Here is an 18042-nt window from a genome sequence, read left to right on the forward strand (position 1 = left end):
TCTGCAGGGGTTCATTTGGTTCACATTGCTTCTTCTTCTGTATGAGTGAGGTTTGTCAGTACTTTGAGCTGCATACATACAATTCTATACTCGGCATATGAACAAAACTGTCAGCGTGGACGTAAGAAAATATGTTTGGGTGAACTGACCTTTAAGTGTGGTCTAGTACAGAGGTTTTCAAAGAGAGAGGCGGGTCTACCCAAGGGGGGCTCCAAACAGTTTCAGAGGAGGCTCACTGAATGGAAGTGAAAACATATTACAGTACAATAGTTATCGAAAGCATAACACGCAGTATAGCCTAAATGTGTGTGATTTGGTTAAAGAGATACAGTAGCTTTGGGGTATTTTACTCTTTTTCCCACTTTCCCAGAGTCTGATACCAATAAGTGCTTTCAGACAGACTTTTCCATTTATATCAGGCTATCTTAGCTCAACTGGTGAGTGTCTACAGGATCAGATACAGAACATCGGCATGATCCCATAGGCTTCCAGAAATTCTAAGCAAGTAAAGTAAGGAGGGGTGAGGGGCGTCTTTGTAAGCTCTGTCTGAGGGGAGGCCCACAGTCTCCGACTTTTGAAAACCCCTGGTCTGATGATGGTATTGTAATGGTTGCAGACTGATTGCAGAGCTGTGGATGAACTGTAGGTGGAGACAAAGTAAAAACACAGGAGCAGATCTTACACTGCTGCTGCTGCTGCTTCACAGGGTCGGACATCATTGTGAAACCACAGGCTAATCCGATCCCACATAACAAAGTGTTAATTCCTCTAATAAAGTTCACAGTGGAAACAGATGTTGCACAACAAAGCCCTCCTCTCATAGTAAAAATTAAATTAACAGTATTATTTCCCCTTAAAACAAGTATTTGTGAATTTTACACATGTTCAATCAGTGTTCTCTAAACGCATACACTTGTAAACCTGCAGCCATTAATTTCTTATAAATAAGATAAATCATTGTAGCAACATTTCAGTACTCTGACCTTTCAAGAGCTCAAACTGGGCGCCCTCTAGTGGGAAACTGGTAATACATCAGGCAGGCAGGCAACAGCTTGGGTATGTGTTTCACCAAATGTGTGACAACTGAAGCTCATCGAACTGATCCTATAAAGGTAAGTGGCTTGTCTGTGCTCACCACCAAGCTGTGGTATTTAAAATGGGTCAAAATGTGTTCACAGACGGTACCAAGACCAACAAAACAAGGCACGATGAATTGTTTCTTGCCTTAAATGATAAAAGCCCTGATGTATTTTTTAATATTTTTTCTAAGATGTCACTTCTAATTCACCTGGAAAGAAACATTATAAATCTTCAGAGTCTCAATGTATTTATCAGGAAACATTGCGGTTTAATGTAGATTCTGGAGTGTGCCACCAGAGTAAATAGACGTTTTTAGTGTTTAAATTTAATAAACTAATGACCTGATACTTTTGAAAAGGGATTATAAATCAGTTACTTGCATTTGAGTTTAAAATTATGACAGAGCAGAAACAAGATATCTAACTGGAGGGCTGTTGTGTGTTGAGCAGACATGGTGATGTTGGCAAGACTCATGTTCGTGGTCAGAGCTCAACGGCTGGCCAATCAGATCTGCTGCTCTGTGGGGTTTTTTTTTAGATTTTGCTATTAAAGCGCAACATTAAAGCTGAAAACAAATTCATTCTAGTATGGAATATGATAAGAAAGCATAAATAAATGGAATAACAAACTAAAATTTCATCCACACATAATCTGAAAGCTCTAAAAGCTTTTAGATTATCTTGTTACATAAACTATTTACCACATGTCAAGAATTTCCATGCTTAAAAAATAAAATCTAAAAACCTTACCTGAATTCAAATTATAACTGCATTTTAAAATGATATCATTAATTCATCATGTATAACTGTACTGTAAGTTATACCTTCTTTGTTCACTTACACATAATGAACTTTAGATGTGCTTTGTTAATTTATTTTTTAATCTTTGGACAGAGCTAGGCCAGCTGTTGCCACCTACTAATGCTCATATTTACTGTACAGACACAAGAGTGGTAAAGCTCTTCTCATCTAACTCTCAGCAAAAAAGTAAATGTGTATATTTAATGAAATGTTAAACTGTTTCTTTAAATGCATCAATTTAAAAATATATTTTAATTTAACACTCAGAAGTCTTTAAAGGTACTATATTATGTGAGTGTGACCCCAGTCCATCTTGTCTCGTAATACCACTTTGTACCTCAAGAGGGGATACTGAGTCACTGTAGCGTTCAGCCTGGCCTCAGTCAAACATGAGAGAATGACAGTGAATCTGTGCTGGCTCAAGATATAAGAATGCTACGGAGACATTAACTTTCCAAAGAGGAGTCTAATCTTCATCTTCTCATGTTAGAGTGACGTTAGACCGCGACAGTGACTCAATTTCGCCTAGTGGTAAAAAGTGTTATTACAAGACAGGGTGGTTACATTCTTACATGTATCATTTGCTCATTTTTTGGCCGCTTGGGGGGCAACCTTGACTTATCACCTTTTCAGTGGATATGTTGAAGTTGCTTGCAAACAGTGCTCATGTACTTACTCATTTGTAATCGAGTTTCTGACCACATGATGAATTTAAGTCCAATATTCAATTTCTTTTAGCTCAGTTTTTAGTCTCCCGAAGGAAATATCTGTCTTTTTAGCTGCTACATGCTCCACTATGTTCACCAACTTGTCACTAACTGTGTCTATTAGTTATTTGTTGCTGAGCAGGTAGTGTACACTGGGTTTTTATAGCGATGAGAACTAAACAATGAGAGCGATGAGAGTGAACCAAACTGGTGAATTTGCAACCCGACAGCTAAACAATAAGGCAAAACACAATAAAGCTGAGAGGTACTGCAGAGTTGGGTGATCATTGTCTGTAGTTTAGTCACTACAAGACACGTCTCTCACATTACACATTGTCCTAGTGAAAAATATTGATTATAGCTGCTTTAATTATTCTGGTTCACACTCAGAAATAGGAAATACAGATAAGAGATGTCATTACTTACCACAGACCTAGTATGCACATAATTTGAGTCTTCAAATACCATCAGATGTGCTTTCAGAATATTATTATCACTATGGGAAAAAAGCCTGTATTCGTTTTGTGGATCAATATTTTATCTCTCATCTAAACAGGTCTCAGAAATGAATAACACAGACACGTGTGATTTTAACCTGTGTGTATTTTAATGACTGATGCAGAGGACGTCATGTCAGTGTCTCTGAACTACAGACACAGAGGTGGAATGATAAAACAAACCTACATCGGATCAGGGTCACCTGGAGCTTGGCACGTACAGCAATGAATGATTCAACTTAAAAACATACATCTTACAGACATACACGCACATATTTCTCTAGAATCTGCTATACAGTAACACACTTACACAGAATGCATGTATACAACCTGTACATGTTTGCATTGAACACAGAAACGATGCAACCTGTGTGCACCTGATATTCTTTCAACTTTACAGCACTTTTCTCTCCACGCTCCAAATATACAGAAGGGAAGTGTGTGTGTTCGAATATGGTCAAGAAAAATAAAAATGCACACAAATGTGTTTTTACATGTTTTATGATGTTTAAGCGTGTGTGTATGTATCTCTGAGAGCAACTACAAAAATGACACACGATCAACACACATGCACCATAGACACTCTATCTCACACACAGACTACATTTCCCATGTTTTGTTTTGTTGTTGTTTTTTTCACAATTAAACCATTCAAGATCTTCAAACAAATGAAATACGCTGCCAAAAAACACTCTGCTGACACAAGACAACCCGTGCAAGAGCATAGGAGCGACCTCCGATAGCATACATTTGGTTCTAAGGCAATAATGTAGTTCCACAGGACTAGTGTTGTTGATGCAGTGTGCTGTTTGCACGCTGACTGTGTCTCCATTTAAAAACCTTTAGTTCCAGTCATCTGTCATTCAGTGTATGTTTGTTTTAGCACCATGGGAATCTCTCCGTTCATTCAGAATCGTGTCACTCCTGAGAGACAGCTGTGAAAAATATTCCCTTCCAATATCCACTAAAAAAAAATCTCATGATTATTGTGGGTGATGAGGAAACGGGGACATCCATGAAAGTTGGTTGGAAGACAAACTGAAAATCAGCACTGACACACACACATGCGCACACACAAACACACACACACACACACACAACATGATGCAAGGCGTAACATTAACATCACAGATCATTTTGGAAATTCTCCATTTGCATTGTATTTTTTAATTCATATTTTCCCATTCCAACGATGGTCGTCTGCATAAGCTTTAAGCAAAAGGGCGAGGGCAGGCTTGAGCCTTTTCTTTTCTCTGTACACACACACACACACACACGCACACACACACAGTAAACACAAACATCATGGGCTTTACAATAAGACATGAAGTAAAATCATCTGCAGCCGTTCTGAGCTGGGCTGTGGAGTCCAGTTCCCAGGCATCAAAGGCAATAAAAACGTCTGTTTAGTTTCTTCTCAGTTACTGTGGGTGATAAGCAGCCCTCTGATCACAGTAAGTCGCACAGTTCAAGAATCAGGGAGTCAAAACTCCTTTGTCGGATGCATTTTTTACTCAGGTTAAAGCTCTTTAGTTCCTTAAGCATCCATAGTTTATCATTCTGAAATGAATCTAGTGTGTGTACTTGTTTGAGCGTCTTTAAACTCTCTTCCCACATTGAACAAGAGCAGCTTGATGTGCAGTAATGAAATCCATCTCCTCCACAAAAATGGCTCACTCAGATCAAGAATCTCGTCAGCGTACTTCCCCACGTTTGTTGAAACTCAAACTGATATCTTATTGTTTTTCCTGTTTCATCTCAGAGCGCGATGACCGCCAGAGCCACAGTAGGGAGACAAATGTTCATATGAGAGTCGTCTTCCTCTAGTGGCTGGCAAACGTCCACAACGTCCACATTTGTGTGTGTGGGTCCGTGAAGAGGGGGGACAGGCTGTACTTTTTCTCGTTGCCATGGTGAAGGTCAGGGTAACAGTGGCGGGGCTGCACAGAGGTCAGAGGTCACGGGCTGCGTGTGAGGTCATTTCCTGGTGTGAAGGCTCTCCTGGAACTTGGTGCTTGTGTAGCGGATGTGGAAGCCCTTCTTGCTGATAGTGTCGTCACTATGGAAACGGATCAGCATAGCATCTCCAGGCGAGTAAATCTCTTCCCTGGGCTATGGGAGGGAAGACAGAAAGATATGTGATGTAGTTGTCAGAGATTTAAAGGTCCATAGGAGTAGTTTTATCTTTACAAATCACATTTATTTTATATCATAGCTCAGGTGTGCTTCCTTAAGTTCCCTCTAGTGACGCTGTAAGGTTCATATATATGGTTTAGTGTTAAATGTCTGAACAACTATTGGATGGATTGACATGAAGTTTGGTACAGACATTAATGTCCATCTAAAGATGAATTGTAAAAACTTTGGTGATCCCCTGAGTTTTCATCTAGTTGCATTATGAGGTAAAAAACTACTTTCAGAAGGCCTATGGGCGTGTCATTGGTTTTGCAGGTACTGACTAAATACATGTAAAACCAATGCAGCTCCCATAAGCCTCAGCTGTACTTTGTGATTAGAACCTAAAGATTAGACAATTATTTGATTAGTCGAATGACATAAGATTAATCAGAAACGATTTGATAGTATAATAATTGAGTAATTTTTTAAAGAAAAAATTAGTACATTGGAAAAATGTAAAGTCCACATGTTTTGTAGGCTGATGTTAATCTATATTTTTCTTATTGTCAACAAATACCATTAAAGACTAAAAAACCAAGAATGAATCAGTTGGTCCATCAAAACCTCTCAACTATCACAACCTGTCTGAGGTCCATTCATTCCCAAATATATCGTTACATTCCTAAGAAAGAAAGTAATTTCCTAAAACAGCTTTACACTGTATTTTTTTTATTCTTTTAAATTTTGTCTTTATTGGACATTGGGCAGTGAAGACGCAAACAGGAAACAAGGGGAGACAGAGATGGGTTTGACTCCTACACTAATGTTATTCAAACAGGAATAAACAGAGTATTTGTTGGGACTATTTCCAGCTGCAGATTAATACACATTTGGTGCTCTAGTGAGGATTTTAGGTAGCAGGAAGTTGTCTCTAAATAAATAACAGGGCCCTTGTACATAGTAATAAAGGAACATGTCACCCAGTGCAACAGTGACATTTGCTAGTAGGATCAATTTATTGTTGGTTTTGGTCTTTTCAAGAAATTTGTTGACAATAATGCATTTATAGAATATTCACCATAATATCCTTCAGAAGTCTGATAAATACATTTTCATATCAAATTAAGACACATGTAAAACAATGGCTGCCTCCAACAGTTGTAAAAATACATCCAAACAGCTAAAACATTAAAAAAAATATTATTGAATATGAAAAGCATACATGATTTGTGGGTAAGGGACTAAAACATGCAAAAAGCTGCTATAGTCCCCTAATCCTGACTTAATTTACGAGCCAAAGATTAAAATCATTTTAATAAAATCATGGCTTACCCCTGAACCACAGAAGCGACCGAGTCTATGTGAGTTGGCATCGTACCCGTTGTACAGCTCAATGTAATCATAACCACAGTCGGCCTCCTCCTCCACCTCAAACGTGATGAAGCTCAGCTCGATGCCGTAGCCCTGTTCGGCCGTCAGCAGCCACTCACAGTCGGTGTGACCCGGGTAGTTATTGTCTCCAAACTGTGAGTGGGAGTAGAGGTTTTTCTGGCGGGCCTCTGCCTTCAGACGACCTCCACACTCTGCAGACACACAGATGGAGGAAAGATCATCAGATGGTTACACAATTAATAAATAATAAAAATAATACATTTTGACCTGAAAAATTAGGCATTTGGTAGATTTGGTGTCAGACAAAGTTTTATAACTGATTTTGATCCTGAATGTGATGCATGCTGTGAACCACTAGAGGGAGACAATGATCTTAAAAAAAACTACTCAGAGTTGGGAAATCCAAGCAGGTGACAGTGAGTGATGCTCTTAACACACATAAACACACACAGAGTTGCAGAAACATAAAGTCAGGTATTAAATAAAAATAGTCCTGCACACACACGCACACACACACACACACACACACACACACACACACATACACACGCACACACACACATCTACCTGTGGTGTGTGTAGCCTGGAAGCCCTTCCTTTGTACTGAGGCGTCAGAGATGAAGCGGAGGTACATCTTGTTGCTGGTGGAGACGAGAGCCTCCGGGATTTTACTGCCGCACAGTCGACCCAGGATAGTTGCAGTGTCGCTGTCCCCATCAAAGGCCTCGAGATGGTCATATGCACATTCCTGATGCTGCTCAATCTCAAACTCATTGAAGGTCTGGAGGGGCAGAGAGATGGAGACAGAGGTTACTTAGTGAGATGTGATGAGTTGACATTGCTGACTAAAGTGAAAACTGTTGAAGGTGTTGATTGTACAGATTAAGCCGAACACTGTCCCTGGCAGACACACTGCTGTTGAGTTTTTGAAGTGTTATTTGTCAATGCTTTGAGCACCACAAATGAAACTGCATTTCATAGGTTTGGGTCAACAGCAGAAATGGATACCTTAAAATCACTGCCAATGAAACTGAAAAGACTATCTGGAAAGTAATACAAATGAGAAAATCTGTTCTTGTTTTGTAATTTGGGTGAATGGGCATTCATGCATGATTATAAAACCATTTCATCTTGGTTTCTCATTGTAAAATGTAGAATTTTAATCAACACAAATAATGCCCTTTATCGTATTACTGTTTGCACTTATTTTTCCTGTTGTAGGTAACTTTAGAACAAAGTAACACAAACTACTGCTCAGAGCAGTGTAGCAGCTTGTAGAGGCTGCCAGACTACTCATTTGTTAAAGGGTAACATAAAAGACACAAATGTACAGATTATACTGTATGTGTGCATAATACATTCTGAAAGAGAAAGAGAGAGAAAAGTTGTAAAATCAGATACAGTATAAGGAATAGAAAGAGGAAGAAAGAGATACAAAGAGACGACTAATGAGGAGAGTGCTAATGCAGCATATGGAGAAGGTAGAAAATATTACTGTGCAGACAAATATAGCCTTTAATTAACCAAAAGATATTTTAATCCTATCACCAGTAACTTAATCATGCTGACATTCACTTCTGCTAGTTAGACAATGACTGAGTATGTATGAAGTACGACGGAGCTCTTTATCTTCTTCATAGTACAGTAGAGTCTAGAGCAGGTTTAAAAATAAATGAAATAAGGCTGCAACTAATTATTTTAACGGTCAATTAATCTGTTGATTATTTTCTCAATTCATTTATTAATCAGTGAGCTGTTCAAATGGTGAAAAATGTCCATCACCATTTCCCGAAGCCCAAGATGCAACCCAAAATGTCTCATTTTGTCCCGACCAACATTCCACAACCCAAAGATATCCAGCTTGCTATCAGAGAGGACTAAAGGAAACCGAAAAATATTCACATTTGAGAAACTGAAACCAGAGGATTTTTGTCAATTCTTCAAAAAATTACTCAAAATGATTATTTATATATTTTCTGTCGATCGACTTATGTTGAAGCTCTAGACTGAAATCACTTTCCATCATTAGTTTTTATTGCATTTGTTTAATTGTAACTTGATGATATTCAAACCCAAGCTGTCCACCTTCCCACTGGGTTGACATATTTTCACTAAATCAAATTAAGAATATTTACTTTTCAACTTCAGAGCAGAAAGCAGAACCCCTGCCCTGCCCGCTGACACGCATGTACACAGTATCACGATTCATAATTTAATCAAGTCACTGTGTTTCTGAAGCAGACAACAGTGAGTCATAACACCTTAAAGGCCTGTCTCTCTCTCACACACACACACACACACACACACGTCTCCTGATTGTCTCCTGAGCGCTGCTTCATCACTTTGCCACAAACACCACAACGCACTGATTTTTACCAACCAGGCGGAAGGAGAAAAAATGAGCATGTCATTACGGAGAGGGGAAGCGTTTGATTCTGGGGATGTGATGGCTTCCAGATGTTTTTCAAACTGTAGCCGCAGATCTGTTTACTACTCCCGAGAGAATCAAGTTTGTGTGTGTGTGTGTGTGTGAGAGAGCGAGAGCGAGAGAGAGAGACAGACAGAGTGAAGAAGCAGTAACACAATGACCTTCATGTCCACGCTGAGATTTCTGGTATTAAATTTATCCCGCTGTGATGTCATTACTGACGATATAGAGAGCACCCCTACTAATCTCAACACACACACACACACACACACACACACACACTTTTATGTGTGTGTAACAGAAAGTCACACTCAAAAACATCACATGTAGTTGCACATTCAGAACAGGTGCAAAAATTTGGCAAACGTGACCCGATTGCTGATGACATAATGTGTTTTTTAGTTACGTAAGCGGTGATAAGAGATTATCAAAAACTAAATTATAGTTGATAACAATTTTGATACCATGCAGCGAGCTCAGCATGTGGCAGCAGATTGGAAGTGAGGTGAAGAGCCAAATTGTAATATTTTGCAGGACTACAGATTGTACTGTGAGTGTGTTTATGTTTGTCTACGCCCTGAGTGTGTGTGCATATTGTATATTTTGCACAGTGTTTGTGAGTGTGACACTACTTGCACGGGAACAAACATGAGTGGACTTTGGGAGGATTATCTGAAGCACCCTGTACTTGTATCTTTGTGAGGATCAATTTGAGTTTTAAAGCTCCAGATATAAATGCTTTTTAGAGCTGAAATGTTTCACAGAAAATAAATCAGCAACTACATAGATATCTGATTAAATGCTCAATTATTCAAGCTTTTTAATAGTGAGTAATTTGCCGCTTTTCTTTGTCTTGTGTGATAGTAAAAACATTTTTTTTATGGTTTTGAACTCTTGGTCTGACAAAATTGGAAATCTGAAGACGTAACTTTGGGCTTTGGGGAATAATGATGGGCTTTCCCCTGATTTTCCAACAATTTTATGACCAACAATAAATCCATTTTTACAAATCTGAAGATTATTTCAAAAAAGAATAAATCGTTAGTTGTAGCTCCAGTGCTTTTACGACACACATATCCTGCGTTCTTACAGAACATTGCTTGCATGCATTCTCACAAATTAAGATTACATGTCAACACACAATTTGTGGGTTTTAAATTACGAATGAAAAGAGCAAGGGAAGCATATTTCGGAAAGAAACTAATACAACTTGTCACTGCTTCTATTTTTTCTGCCATAATCTTGATATTAATGATGTTGTAATGTCCTCAAATGTCACCATGATTAGTTAAGCTCAAATTGTGTAAAATCAAAAGTTCTTGAGAAAGACATGTTGGTATTTGTCAAAGATGATTCAGCTCTGATCTGATCTCTCCCCGAGTGAATACACTTTTTAATCCGTCCGGTCTACACATGTGTACAAATCACAGCCAGTTATCCGTGCGCACATGTTAGAATATTATGAGCTTTACACCTATTATGTCTGCTCCTCACTTGTTTTGTTTGAGCAATTAGATTTGGTTTTAGGGTAGTTGCCCTGAAAAAACCCCAAAAAAATCAGACTTGAAAATTTCTCCCTGGATTATCTTTTTTCCATAATGATCATGACATTGCATCTTCTCTACAGAGAGATTAGGAAATTCTGTTGTCTCACAGTTTCCCTGGTAGTTCGGTTTCCTCAATTAAAATCATTTTTCTGATGATGTCGGTTTCTTCATGAATACGTATATCTGCAGTAACTCTGAAATAGTGGAGACGACTATCAGTGAGTTGACACAAATTCTTCCATGCACAAATGGATGCATGTGTGCAGACTTGCAAGCTTAACACACACACGCATGCACACACACTCACACACACACACACACACACAGACACACAGACACACACAGAAAGACACAAGGACACAGATGGCCACTGCCAAAGGCCTCTTTCTAACGCATGAGCACACGCTTGCAGTTAGCCCGAATATACAAACGTGCACTTTCTCTCCGTTCACATTTGGGTTTCATAAGTGGAACATGGGAAAGAGAGATCATCGGGGGAGAAGGGAGGGGATGGCAGCCTGGGGCTTTTACATACAATATGACCTCACAGCCAGAATAATGCATTGTTTTGCAGAAGGGAGGCAAGAAAGAAATGTTTAGGACAAGAGTCTGAAGAGAGAAAGAGAAAATGTAAACCTTTACAAGCCCAGAAACATTTGTAGTCTGCTTGATTTTAAGCACACTTACTATCTTGACTCTGTGTCCCGGCGTGGCTGTGATATCCCAGGTGCACTCCTTACGGCTGGGATACTTGTCCGGCCAGTTAGGGCTGCTCAGAGTCCCGCTGGGGCTGTGGATCTTATGCTCACACTCAGCTGGACACACAGAAAGCACACAAGCACACACACACACACACACACAGAGGAAGTTAAAATCATGGTTGCACAGGAAAAGGTCAGAGGAAATGGAAAGGGAACAGGAAGGAGAGAAACGAGAGAACTGAAAGAGAGAGAAAAGATTTCAAAGAAACACATCCTGGTGACAAGTTCAGTGTGAATTTCACATGAATGTATGCACGCATGCTTTAAAAGAAAAACCTATAGTAGGTCTTCTGTACTATGGCAAAATATCTGCACACACACAAAAAAACAAAGACAGAAAATATCTGTATTAGTAATACAAGTCAGCCATTACCTACAATATTTGATTTTAATGCCATTGTTCTAGATTTTATTTGAATCTTGAATGTTAATTGTTGAGACAAAAACAACAAAATCTCAGCACAGAGGAAATGAATAAATACATTTTAACAGTTTCTATCAAATACAGTCTTCATAGTAAACACAGCTATGAAAACACAATTCCTCTATGATTGGATATTTAGAAAATGGATCAGGTGTAGTATGGGAACCTACGTTTGATTTTGATTCAGGATCTATTCTGGGTGAGTTAAGGAAATACAGACAGGTGACAAATTGAAATACATGAATAAAGAAGTGGAGAGTGTGCTCTGACTTGTTTGACTTGTAGCACCTTATCTTATCTTAGTATGATATTTTTTTTGTCATTATTTGTCTTTAATTAGTTACTGGGTTTTGTTTCTGATAACAAAGACACGAGTACTAACTATATTGTGTCTCTTTGGGGACCTGCATCACTGCTCTGTTATTTTACAGAAACTACTGCTCTGTTACTAGCATTAAATGCATCTTTTGATTTATCTTCGAGGGAAAGGCTCACACACTGGTCCTTACAGGCTCAAAAGAGTCAACCAACTGAATCTATCAAAAATAATTACACCTTGTAACATACAGCAGCAGCTTGGCTTCAGTTGTTATTGATGGGAAAAATGAAAAACTAAAAGTAATGTAGTGTAGATTTATCCAAATATTCAAAATCCCAATGGGGTACCAAACAAGATAATAATCATGAGTCTAAACCTGTCACTTTAAATATAGACATGAATAAATGGACGAGATAACCTGGACTGCTTGTTACACTCGCTATAAAATTACACAACAAAATATTGGGGAAAACACAATTAATCAATCAATTTTTCATTCTTCATCAATTCAATTATCTTCAAATAAATTGAAGCAATAAGAGTTATATTATAGATCAAACACAAACTTTCACTTGTTCAACCCATTACATGTCCTGTCATGTCCATTAAATCAAAAGAAACCAACTTCCAATTTCAGTCAGTTCAAAATAACTTACTGCACTTAATGATAACTTCAGCTGGGAAGACTTTGCATCAGTTTAAAAAAATATACCAAGAGCTTTGCGTAAGAGCTTTCAGAAACATAGGCTGAAGGAATGTGTATGTAAGTTAAGAGATGATGATGCCACAGCACGATGAAGGAGATGGGAGGCATGAGGCATGCACAAGACAAACAAGATGTGTTCCAGAGAGACAGTTTTTATTCAGAACGAGATGGATGAGTTTACAAGAACAATGTATAAATGTAAAAGAAAGTTGACTAACATGAAAAGTTTTATATACAGACATTAACAGTGACAGAAAATGTAATAGTTTACAATGCCACAGCATCACAGTATGTACAGTAATTAAGTAAATAATTCAACAATTTCAAGTTTAACATGTCTTCCTATCACGAAAAGGAATGAAGTCGATCTCTGAGACCATAAAGAGTAAATAATTTGTCCTTCTCTCTTCATTGTGTTACACACTGTCACTTAAAGGTGATGTGTCTATCAGTCCATCATGTTAACAGCACATGTCACACTATCCAAACATCCATCTCCACATGTATGTGAGTACAGAACCACACACGAAAACAAGCTCTGTGATGGGAATATGGATTTGCATGACTCTGCAAGGTTACTGGGTCAAGCTGGTGTGATGCACACATAACCCACACACACACGCGCGCACACACACAACCACAGGAAGGCAGCGCTTCATGCTTTCAAGCAACCAGATGTTTGAAACATGAGTCTTTTTATGAGCAGCACAGGGAGCCTTTAGTGAGGTGTGTATGTGTGTATTGATGTGGTGTGTGTGTGTATGTGTATGTGTATACGTTCAAAAGGTCAACTTCAAAGAGCTGAGTATAATGTGTCAATTCAACAGTTACTGTGTGTGTGTGTGTGTGTGTGTGTGTGTGTGTGTGTGTGTGTGTGTGTGTGTGTGTGTGTGTGTGTACATGGGAATGTGCTAATAGCTTTTAATAAATAATGTTTTCTGTCAAACTGAAAGCTTTTCCCCTTTCTGAGTGTCACACACAAACACAAACACACATCACAGTGAACATAGCTTCAGTGACTTGCAGGCAGAGCTGTTTTAAGTCATTTAGGGCAAGTTCACGTCCAGTATTAAACCTTTCAGATTCTGTCTCGGGACAATAGTTAATAACTCCTGAGCCAGGGACAGGTACTGGGCACACAGCATTTGATTTGTGGCAAAACAAGCTTAATAGTTTTATAGCTTTATAGGCTACTTCTGTTGTAATTAACTTGAACTTGGTAGGGTCTGTCTGTGCTGTATCTGTCATCAAGTCCTGTCAAACCCACAGCAACATGAATCTGATTTTAAACTAAAGTCAGTCATCAGTCCATGATGTAATCAGCCCCTCATTGGCCAACGTTGTCAATAAACAATGCCAACATTGCCAAAGGTAATAAAAATAAAGTCTAAAAGTTCAAGTCAAGTCTGACCTCTTTTAGTGTAAACTTTGATCTATAGTTTTGAGTTAAGTGGTTGTGTAACTACACACGGGGACTATATAGATACCACATGGAATACATTCAGATGCTGGTGGAGATAGTTGAGAGTGAAGACAACATTTAGGAAGTTTAAGGAAAGATTCAGTACTCTACTGATATTCAGTATCACTACTGCAAATCTTTTATCCTCATGATCACAGGTTTTTATCACAGATAAATGAAAGAACATACTGCACAGCAGTAGTCTCCTATCAACTGATCACACAGGTGAAATAGAAGTTTCCTAAATGTAACTACAGGTTCTGCAAGTATGGGCATAATTAATGTTCAATATCACAGAGTTAAGTGAAAGAATTCGTGTGGGCTACATAATTATAGTATAATACATCTGTCTGGTGTTGCAGCAGTGCTAATACTGAACTATGAATCAAAATCTGCACCGTAGGTATCTATGGCAGACCTGCTGTTAAGTTAACCTCTTGTGTCAAACTGTTTGGTGCAATTCCAGGACAAGTCACAGGTCATAGGCCAGTTGAAAGTCAAGTTTCAAGAGTGTCAGGTCAAAAGGAAATGGTTTCCTTCAAAGCTGTGTTAATAGGGATGATGCATAATTGTCATATCAATGGCCAGGCCTAAAAATAATGGTTTAAGGCATGTTGCTAAGCCTGGCTGATGTTTTTATTGTCTCAGGAATTCACCAGGTCAAACCTTGAGACTTATATGTTTTTGCTTTCATGTCTCAAGTCGAGTCTTTAGGAAGTCTTGAGCACTCAAGCCAAACTTTTGTGACTGAAATCCAAGTCTAAAGCATGGAGTCAACAACTCTGCTTGCAGGTGGAATGACACATACAGCGTAGAAATACATATATATTTTTTTTTTAAAAACAACCTCGCTTCAAATGGAAAGGACCAGTCTGTTGTCATGTGGACTCTGATGATCGTAGACAGAATAGGGGCTGTATGATGGACGATGGCTGCTTTTATGAATGAGCACATGCTTGTGTGGATGTGTGAGCGCATGAATGTGCGCTCCTATGTTTTTATGCCAGTGTGTGTGCATATGTGAATGTACGTGAAACCCACCTTCCTTACAGTCATGTTTGTTCTCATGCAGTACAAAGCCATGGCGACACTGACAAACGTACGAGCCCACTGTGTTGATGCACTCGTGCTGGCAGCCGCCGTTGTCCTTGCTGCACTCATCTTTGTCTGTGAGAGATACACATGCAACACATCACTCATGGAGAATCAGCAGTAGGAGACGGGTGGGGGGCTGGGATGAGGTCAAGCAGGGGAGAGAAGGGGAAGGATGAGACCTTAAGGAAAGGGAGTAGGGTTTTTGAAAAAGGAAAGGAAGTGATAAGAAAATAAGGGAGGGACACAGAACAGGGAAAAGACAAACAGAGATATGAAGAGAGAAGACCAGAAGGAAATCGAACTATGGAAGGTCAACACAGAAAAAAGGTACAGTACAAATAAGACAAGGTGACAAATGAATAAATAAAGAAAAATGTGAGCAAAAACATCCTGCAGTGCTGCTCCACTAACAGAAGAAGACTACAAGATGTACAGCTTCAGCATTTCAGCCGTTTTAAAGTTAAACGATAGGGTTCACAATTTCTGCTTTAAAACAAAAGTCAGGTGCTCAAATGAACACTGACACGTGTTTTTCCTGCTGTAATCATTCCTCCTGTTCATACTGACCATTAAGAGATCCCTTCATTGTTCACTTTCAATATAAATACACAGGGACAAAATCCACAGTCCTGCTTTTTATGCTTTTTATTTGAAGATAATACAAGGCTTCAGCTGATATCTTGCAAAGTTAGTCTTTTTAGTAACAAAGCCCCTCTCTATATGATCTTTCCACTGCAGCTGAACAGGAAAACACTGTCCGTCGAGACACAAAGGGGGATTTTTTTTACTAAAAAGACTGTAACTGTGGTAGATGTCCTCTTTGTTTGACTAATTCAGTCTGCTTAACCCTCATTTAAACTTAAGATAAATTTTCAATGCACTTTTTGCTCAAAGTTTGGAGTTTGTTCCCCATCACTAACATTGTAAATGCATCATGAATGGATCTTCTAATGGTCAGCATGAACAGGAGGAATAATTACAGATTGTGAAACATGGTTCAGTGTTCATTTGGGCTTCTGACTGTTGTTTTAAGAGACCATTTGAAATATTGTGAACCTATCCTTTAAAGTATTTATTTTAAATGGCTGAGAGTTGAAGCCAAAACAAGATGGTCAACAACATAGAAGCATCGCAGCTTTAAATGCTGTCTGCAGCCCAAATTGTTACCATTCAATACTATATCTACAAAAAGAGAAGTTAGAGGAAAGAGTGTGATAACAAAAGTTATTATTAATAGACGATGAGAGCTTCCAACTACAGATGCTACAAAGGGTTAAGCTAGTTAGTGTGTGTAAGTAGGTGTCTGGACTGTAAAACTGTCTTTGTGCTGCTCCTCGGGGTCATCGTGGTTATGATGACTGTTCTGCAGTCGAACTTGAACCTTGGCTCTGAAACGCCTCTGACCATAACAGCTGTTTTCAGATCAGCTGTACTCTCCTTGGGCCAAACCACAACTTCTGCAGTATATCAGCCTGCTGTGTTCACACAGTCGACTGCAGGCAAAGTGTAAAATGTGACGAGCTTCTGTGAGCTTCACGTTTGGACCCCGTTAAGTCATAAATACGATGGGAAGATACAGGGGACCTACATATTAATTGTAATTTTTTATGATCCACCACCACAGTACATGGGTGGATATGTGGGACATTAAGTTGTCATGGTGACGCCTAAATGTGGACCACCAATTCCCCCTATAAATAAACTGATTAGATTTTGGAGCACTTTGCTCCATAAATTTGCATACTAACAAGGAGGACTGATTTACTTGAAACTGTAACAACGCTTTGCTGCTGTCAGCTATAAATTAGTTGTGTTATGTGAGATAAGCAAAAATGACAAATTAACACCTTTATTGGCTTGATTAATTTCCTCATTAGCATAACTGGTTACATTTCGATACAGTAATGGTGGCGATTTAACAGGCTTTTCACTAATCAGCCAAAATCATTAAGTCATGTGTATATTGTACTTAAATTGTTTTTCTCTTTTGTTTCTCCTTTAGTAGCTTAAAGGCAGCTAATGTTTATCCCATACCATCTGACATCAACATTAGTATATATTTATTTAGAACCAGCTTGTTCCTGCTCTTAATTGAAGCTGTATGATGTTTACACTCAGTAAAACATTCAAACTAAGGATGTTTGCACAATTACCATCCAGTGGATATGTTCCAGATGTTTTGTGTGTCATTTCATATGAATTCCACTAGATTTAACCTTACATATTTGATATCTTTGGAAACTTTGCAATCTCAACTAGAATCCAAACAAAGGTTTTGTGGATTTGAACAATGTTTGGCTGAGCAGCATGAGTTTATAATGACCAACCCACTGGCAGGCTGCTGCTTATTAAGGGGGGCATAACTGAGGTGTTTTCTCGCCCCTTGCTCATTTTCTTCCTCATCCTTTAATTTGTGGCATTTTCTAACCAAACAGCTCCTCCTCAGTGTGGCAGGGTGATGACAAAGCCCTTTTTTGCTGAAGCTGAACGTGTGGATAACAGAGCGGATCACAGGGTGGGAGAGGAAGAAGTGGAGAGGACTGGCTCTGTGTGTATGGGGCTGCCACAAAATCACAAAAGTGATGGTGTCACAGACAGAAACAGGGAGGTGGAGATGGACAGATGACTGCACAGGAAGACAGGAGTCGTAAAGGGAGTGTGTGTAGTGAGTTTGTGAGTGTGGGCGAGAGACAGATTCCTATAAAG

The 18042-nt window shown here is 38.9% G+C and overlaps 1 protein-coding gene across 1 annotated transcript in view; it reads right to left on the reverse strand.

Annotated features, from left to right (window-relative positions):
* Positions 1-4796: 4796 nt before the first annotated feature.
* Positions 4797-18042, reverse strand: part of tll1 (tolloid-like 1) — a 52632-nt gene continuing 39386 nt past the window's right edge. Inside the window, exons 17-21 of the mRNA XM_053330138.1 lie at positions 15283-15408; positions 11257-11384; positions 7162-7375; positions 6535-6785; positions 4797-5196 (exon numbers count right to left, since the gene is read on the reverse strand). Coding sequence (XP_053186113.1) covers positions 5062-5196; positions 6535-6785; positions 7162-7375; positions 11257-11384; positions 15283-15408 — 854 coding nt within the window. The 3' untranslated portion in view covers positions 4797-5061. The remainder of the gene's footprint in view (positions 5197-6534; positions 6786-7161; positions 7376-11256; positions 11385-15282; positions 15409-18042) is intronic.

This window comes from Scomber japonicus, chromosome 2, assembly GCF_027409825.1.
Source record: "Scomber japonicus isolate fScoJap1 chromosome 2, fScoJap1.pri, whole genome shotgun sequence".
Classification (NCBI taxonomy): domain Eukaryota; kingdom Metazoa; phylum Chordata; class Actinopteri; order Scombriformes; family Scombridae; genus Scomber; species Scomber japonicus.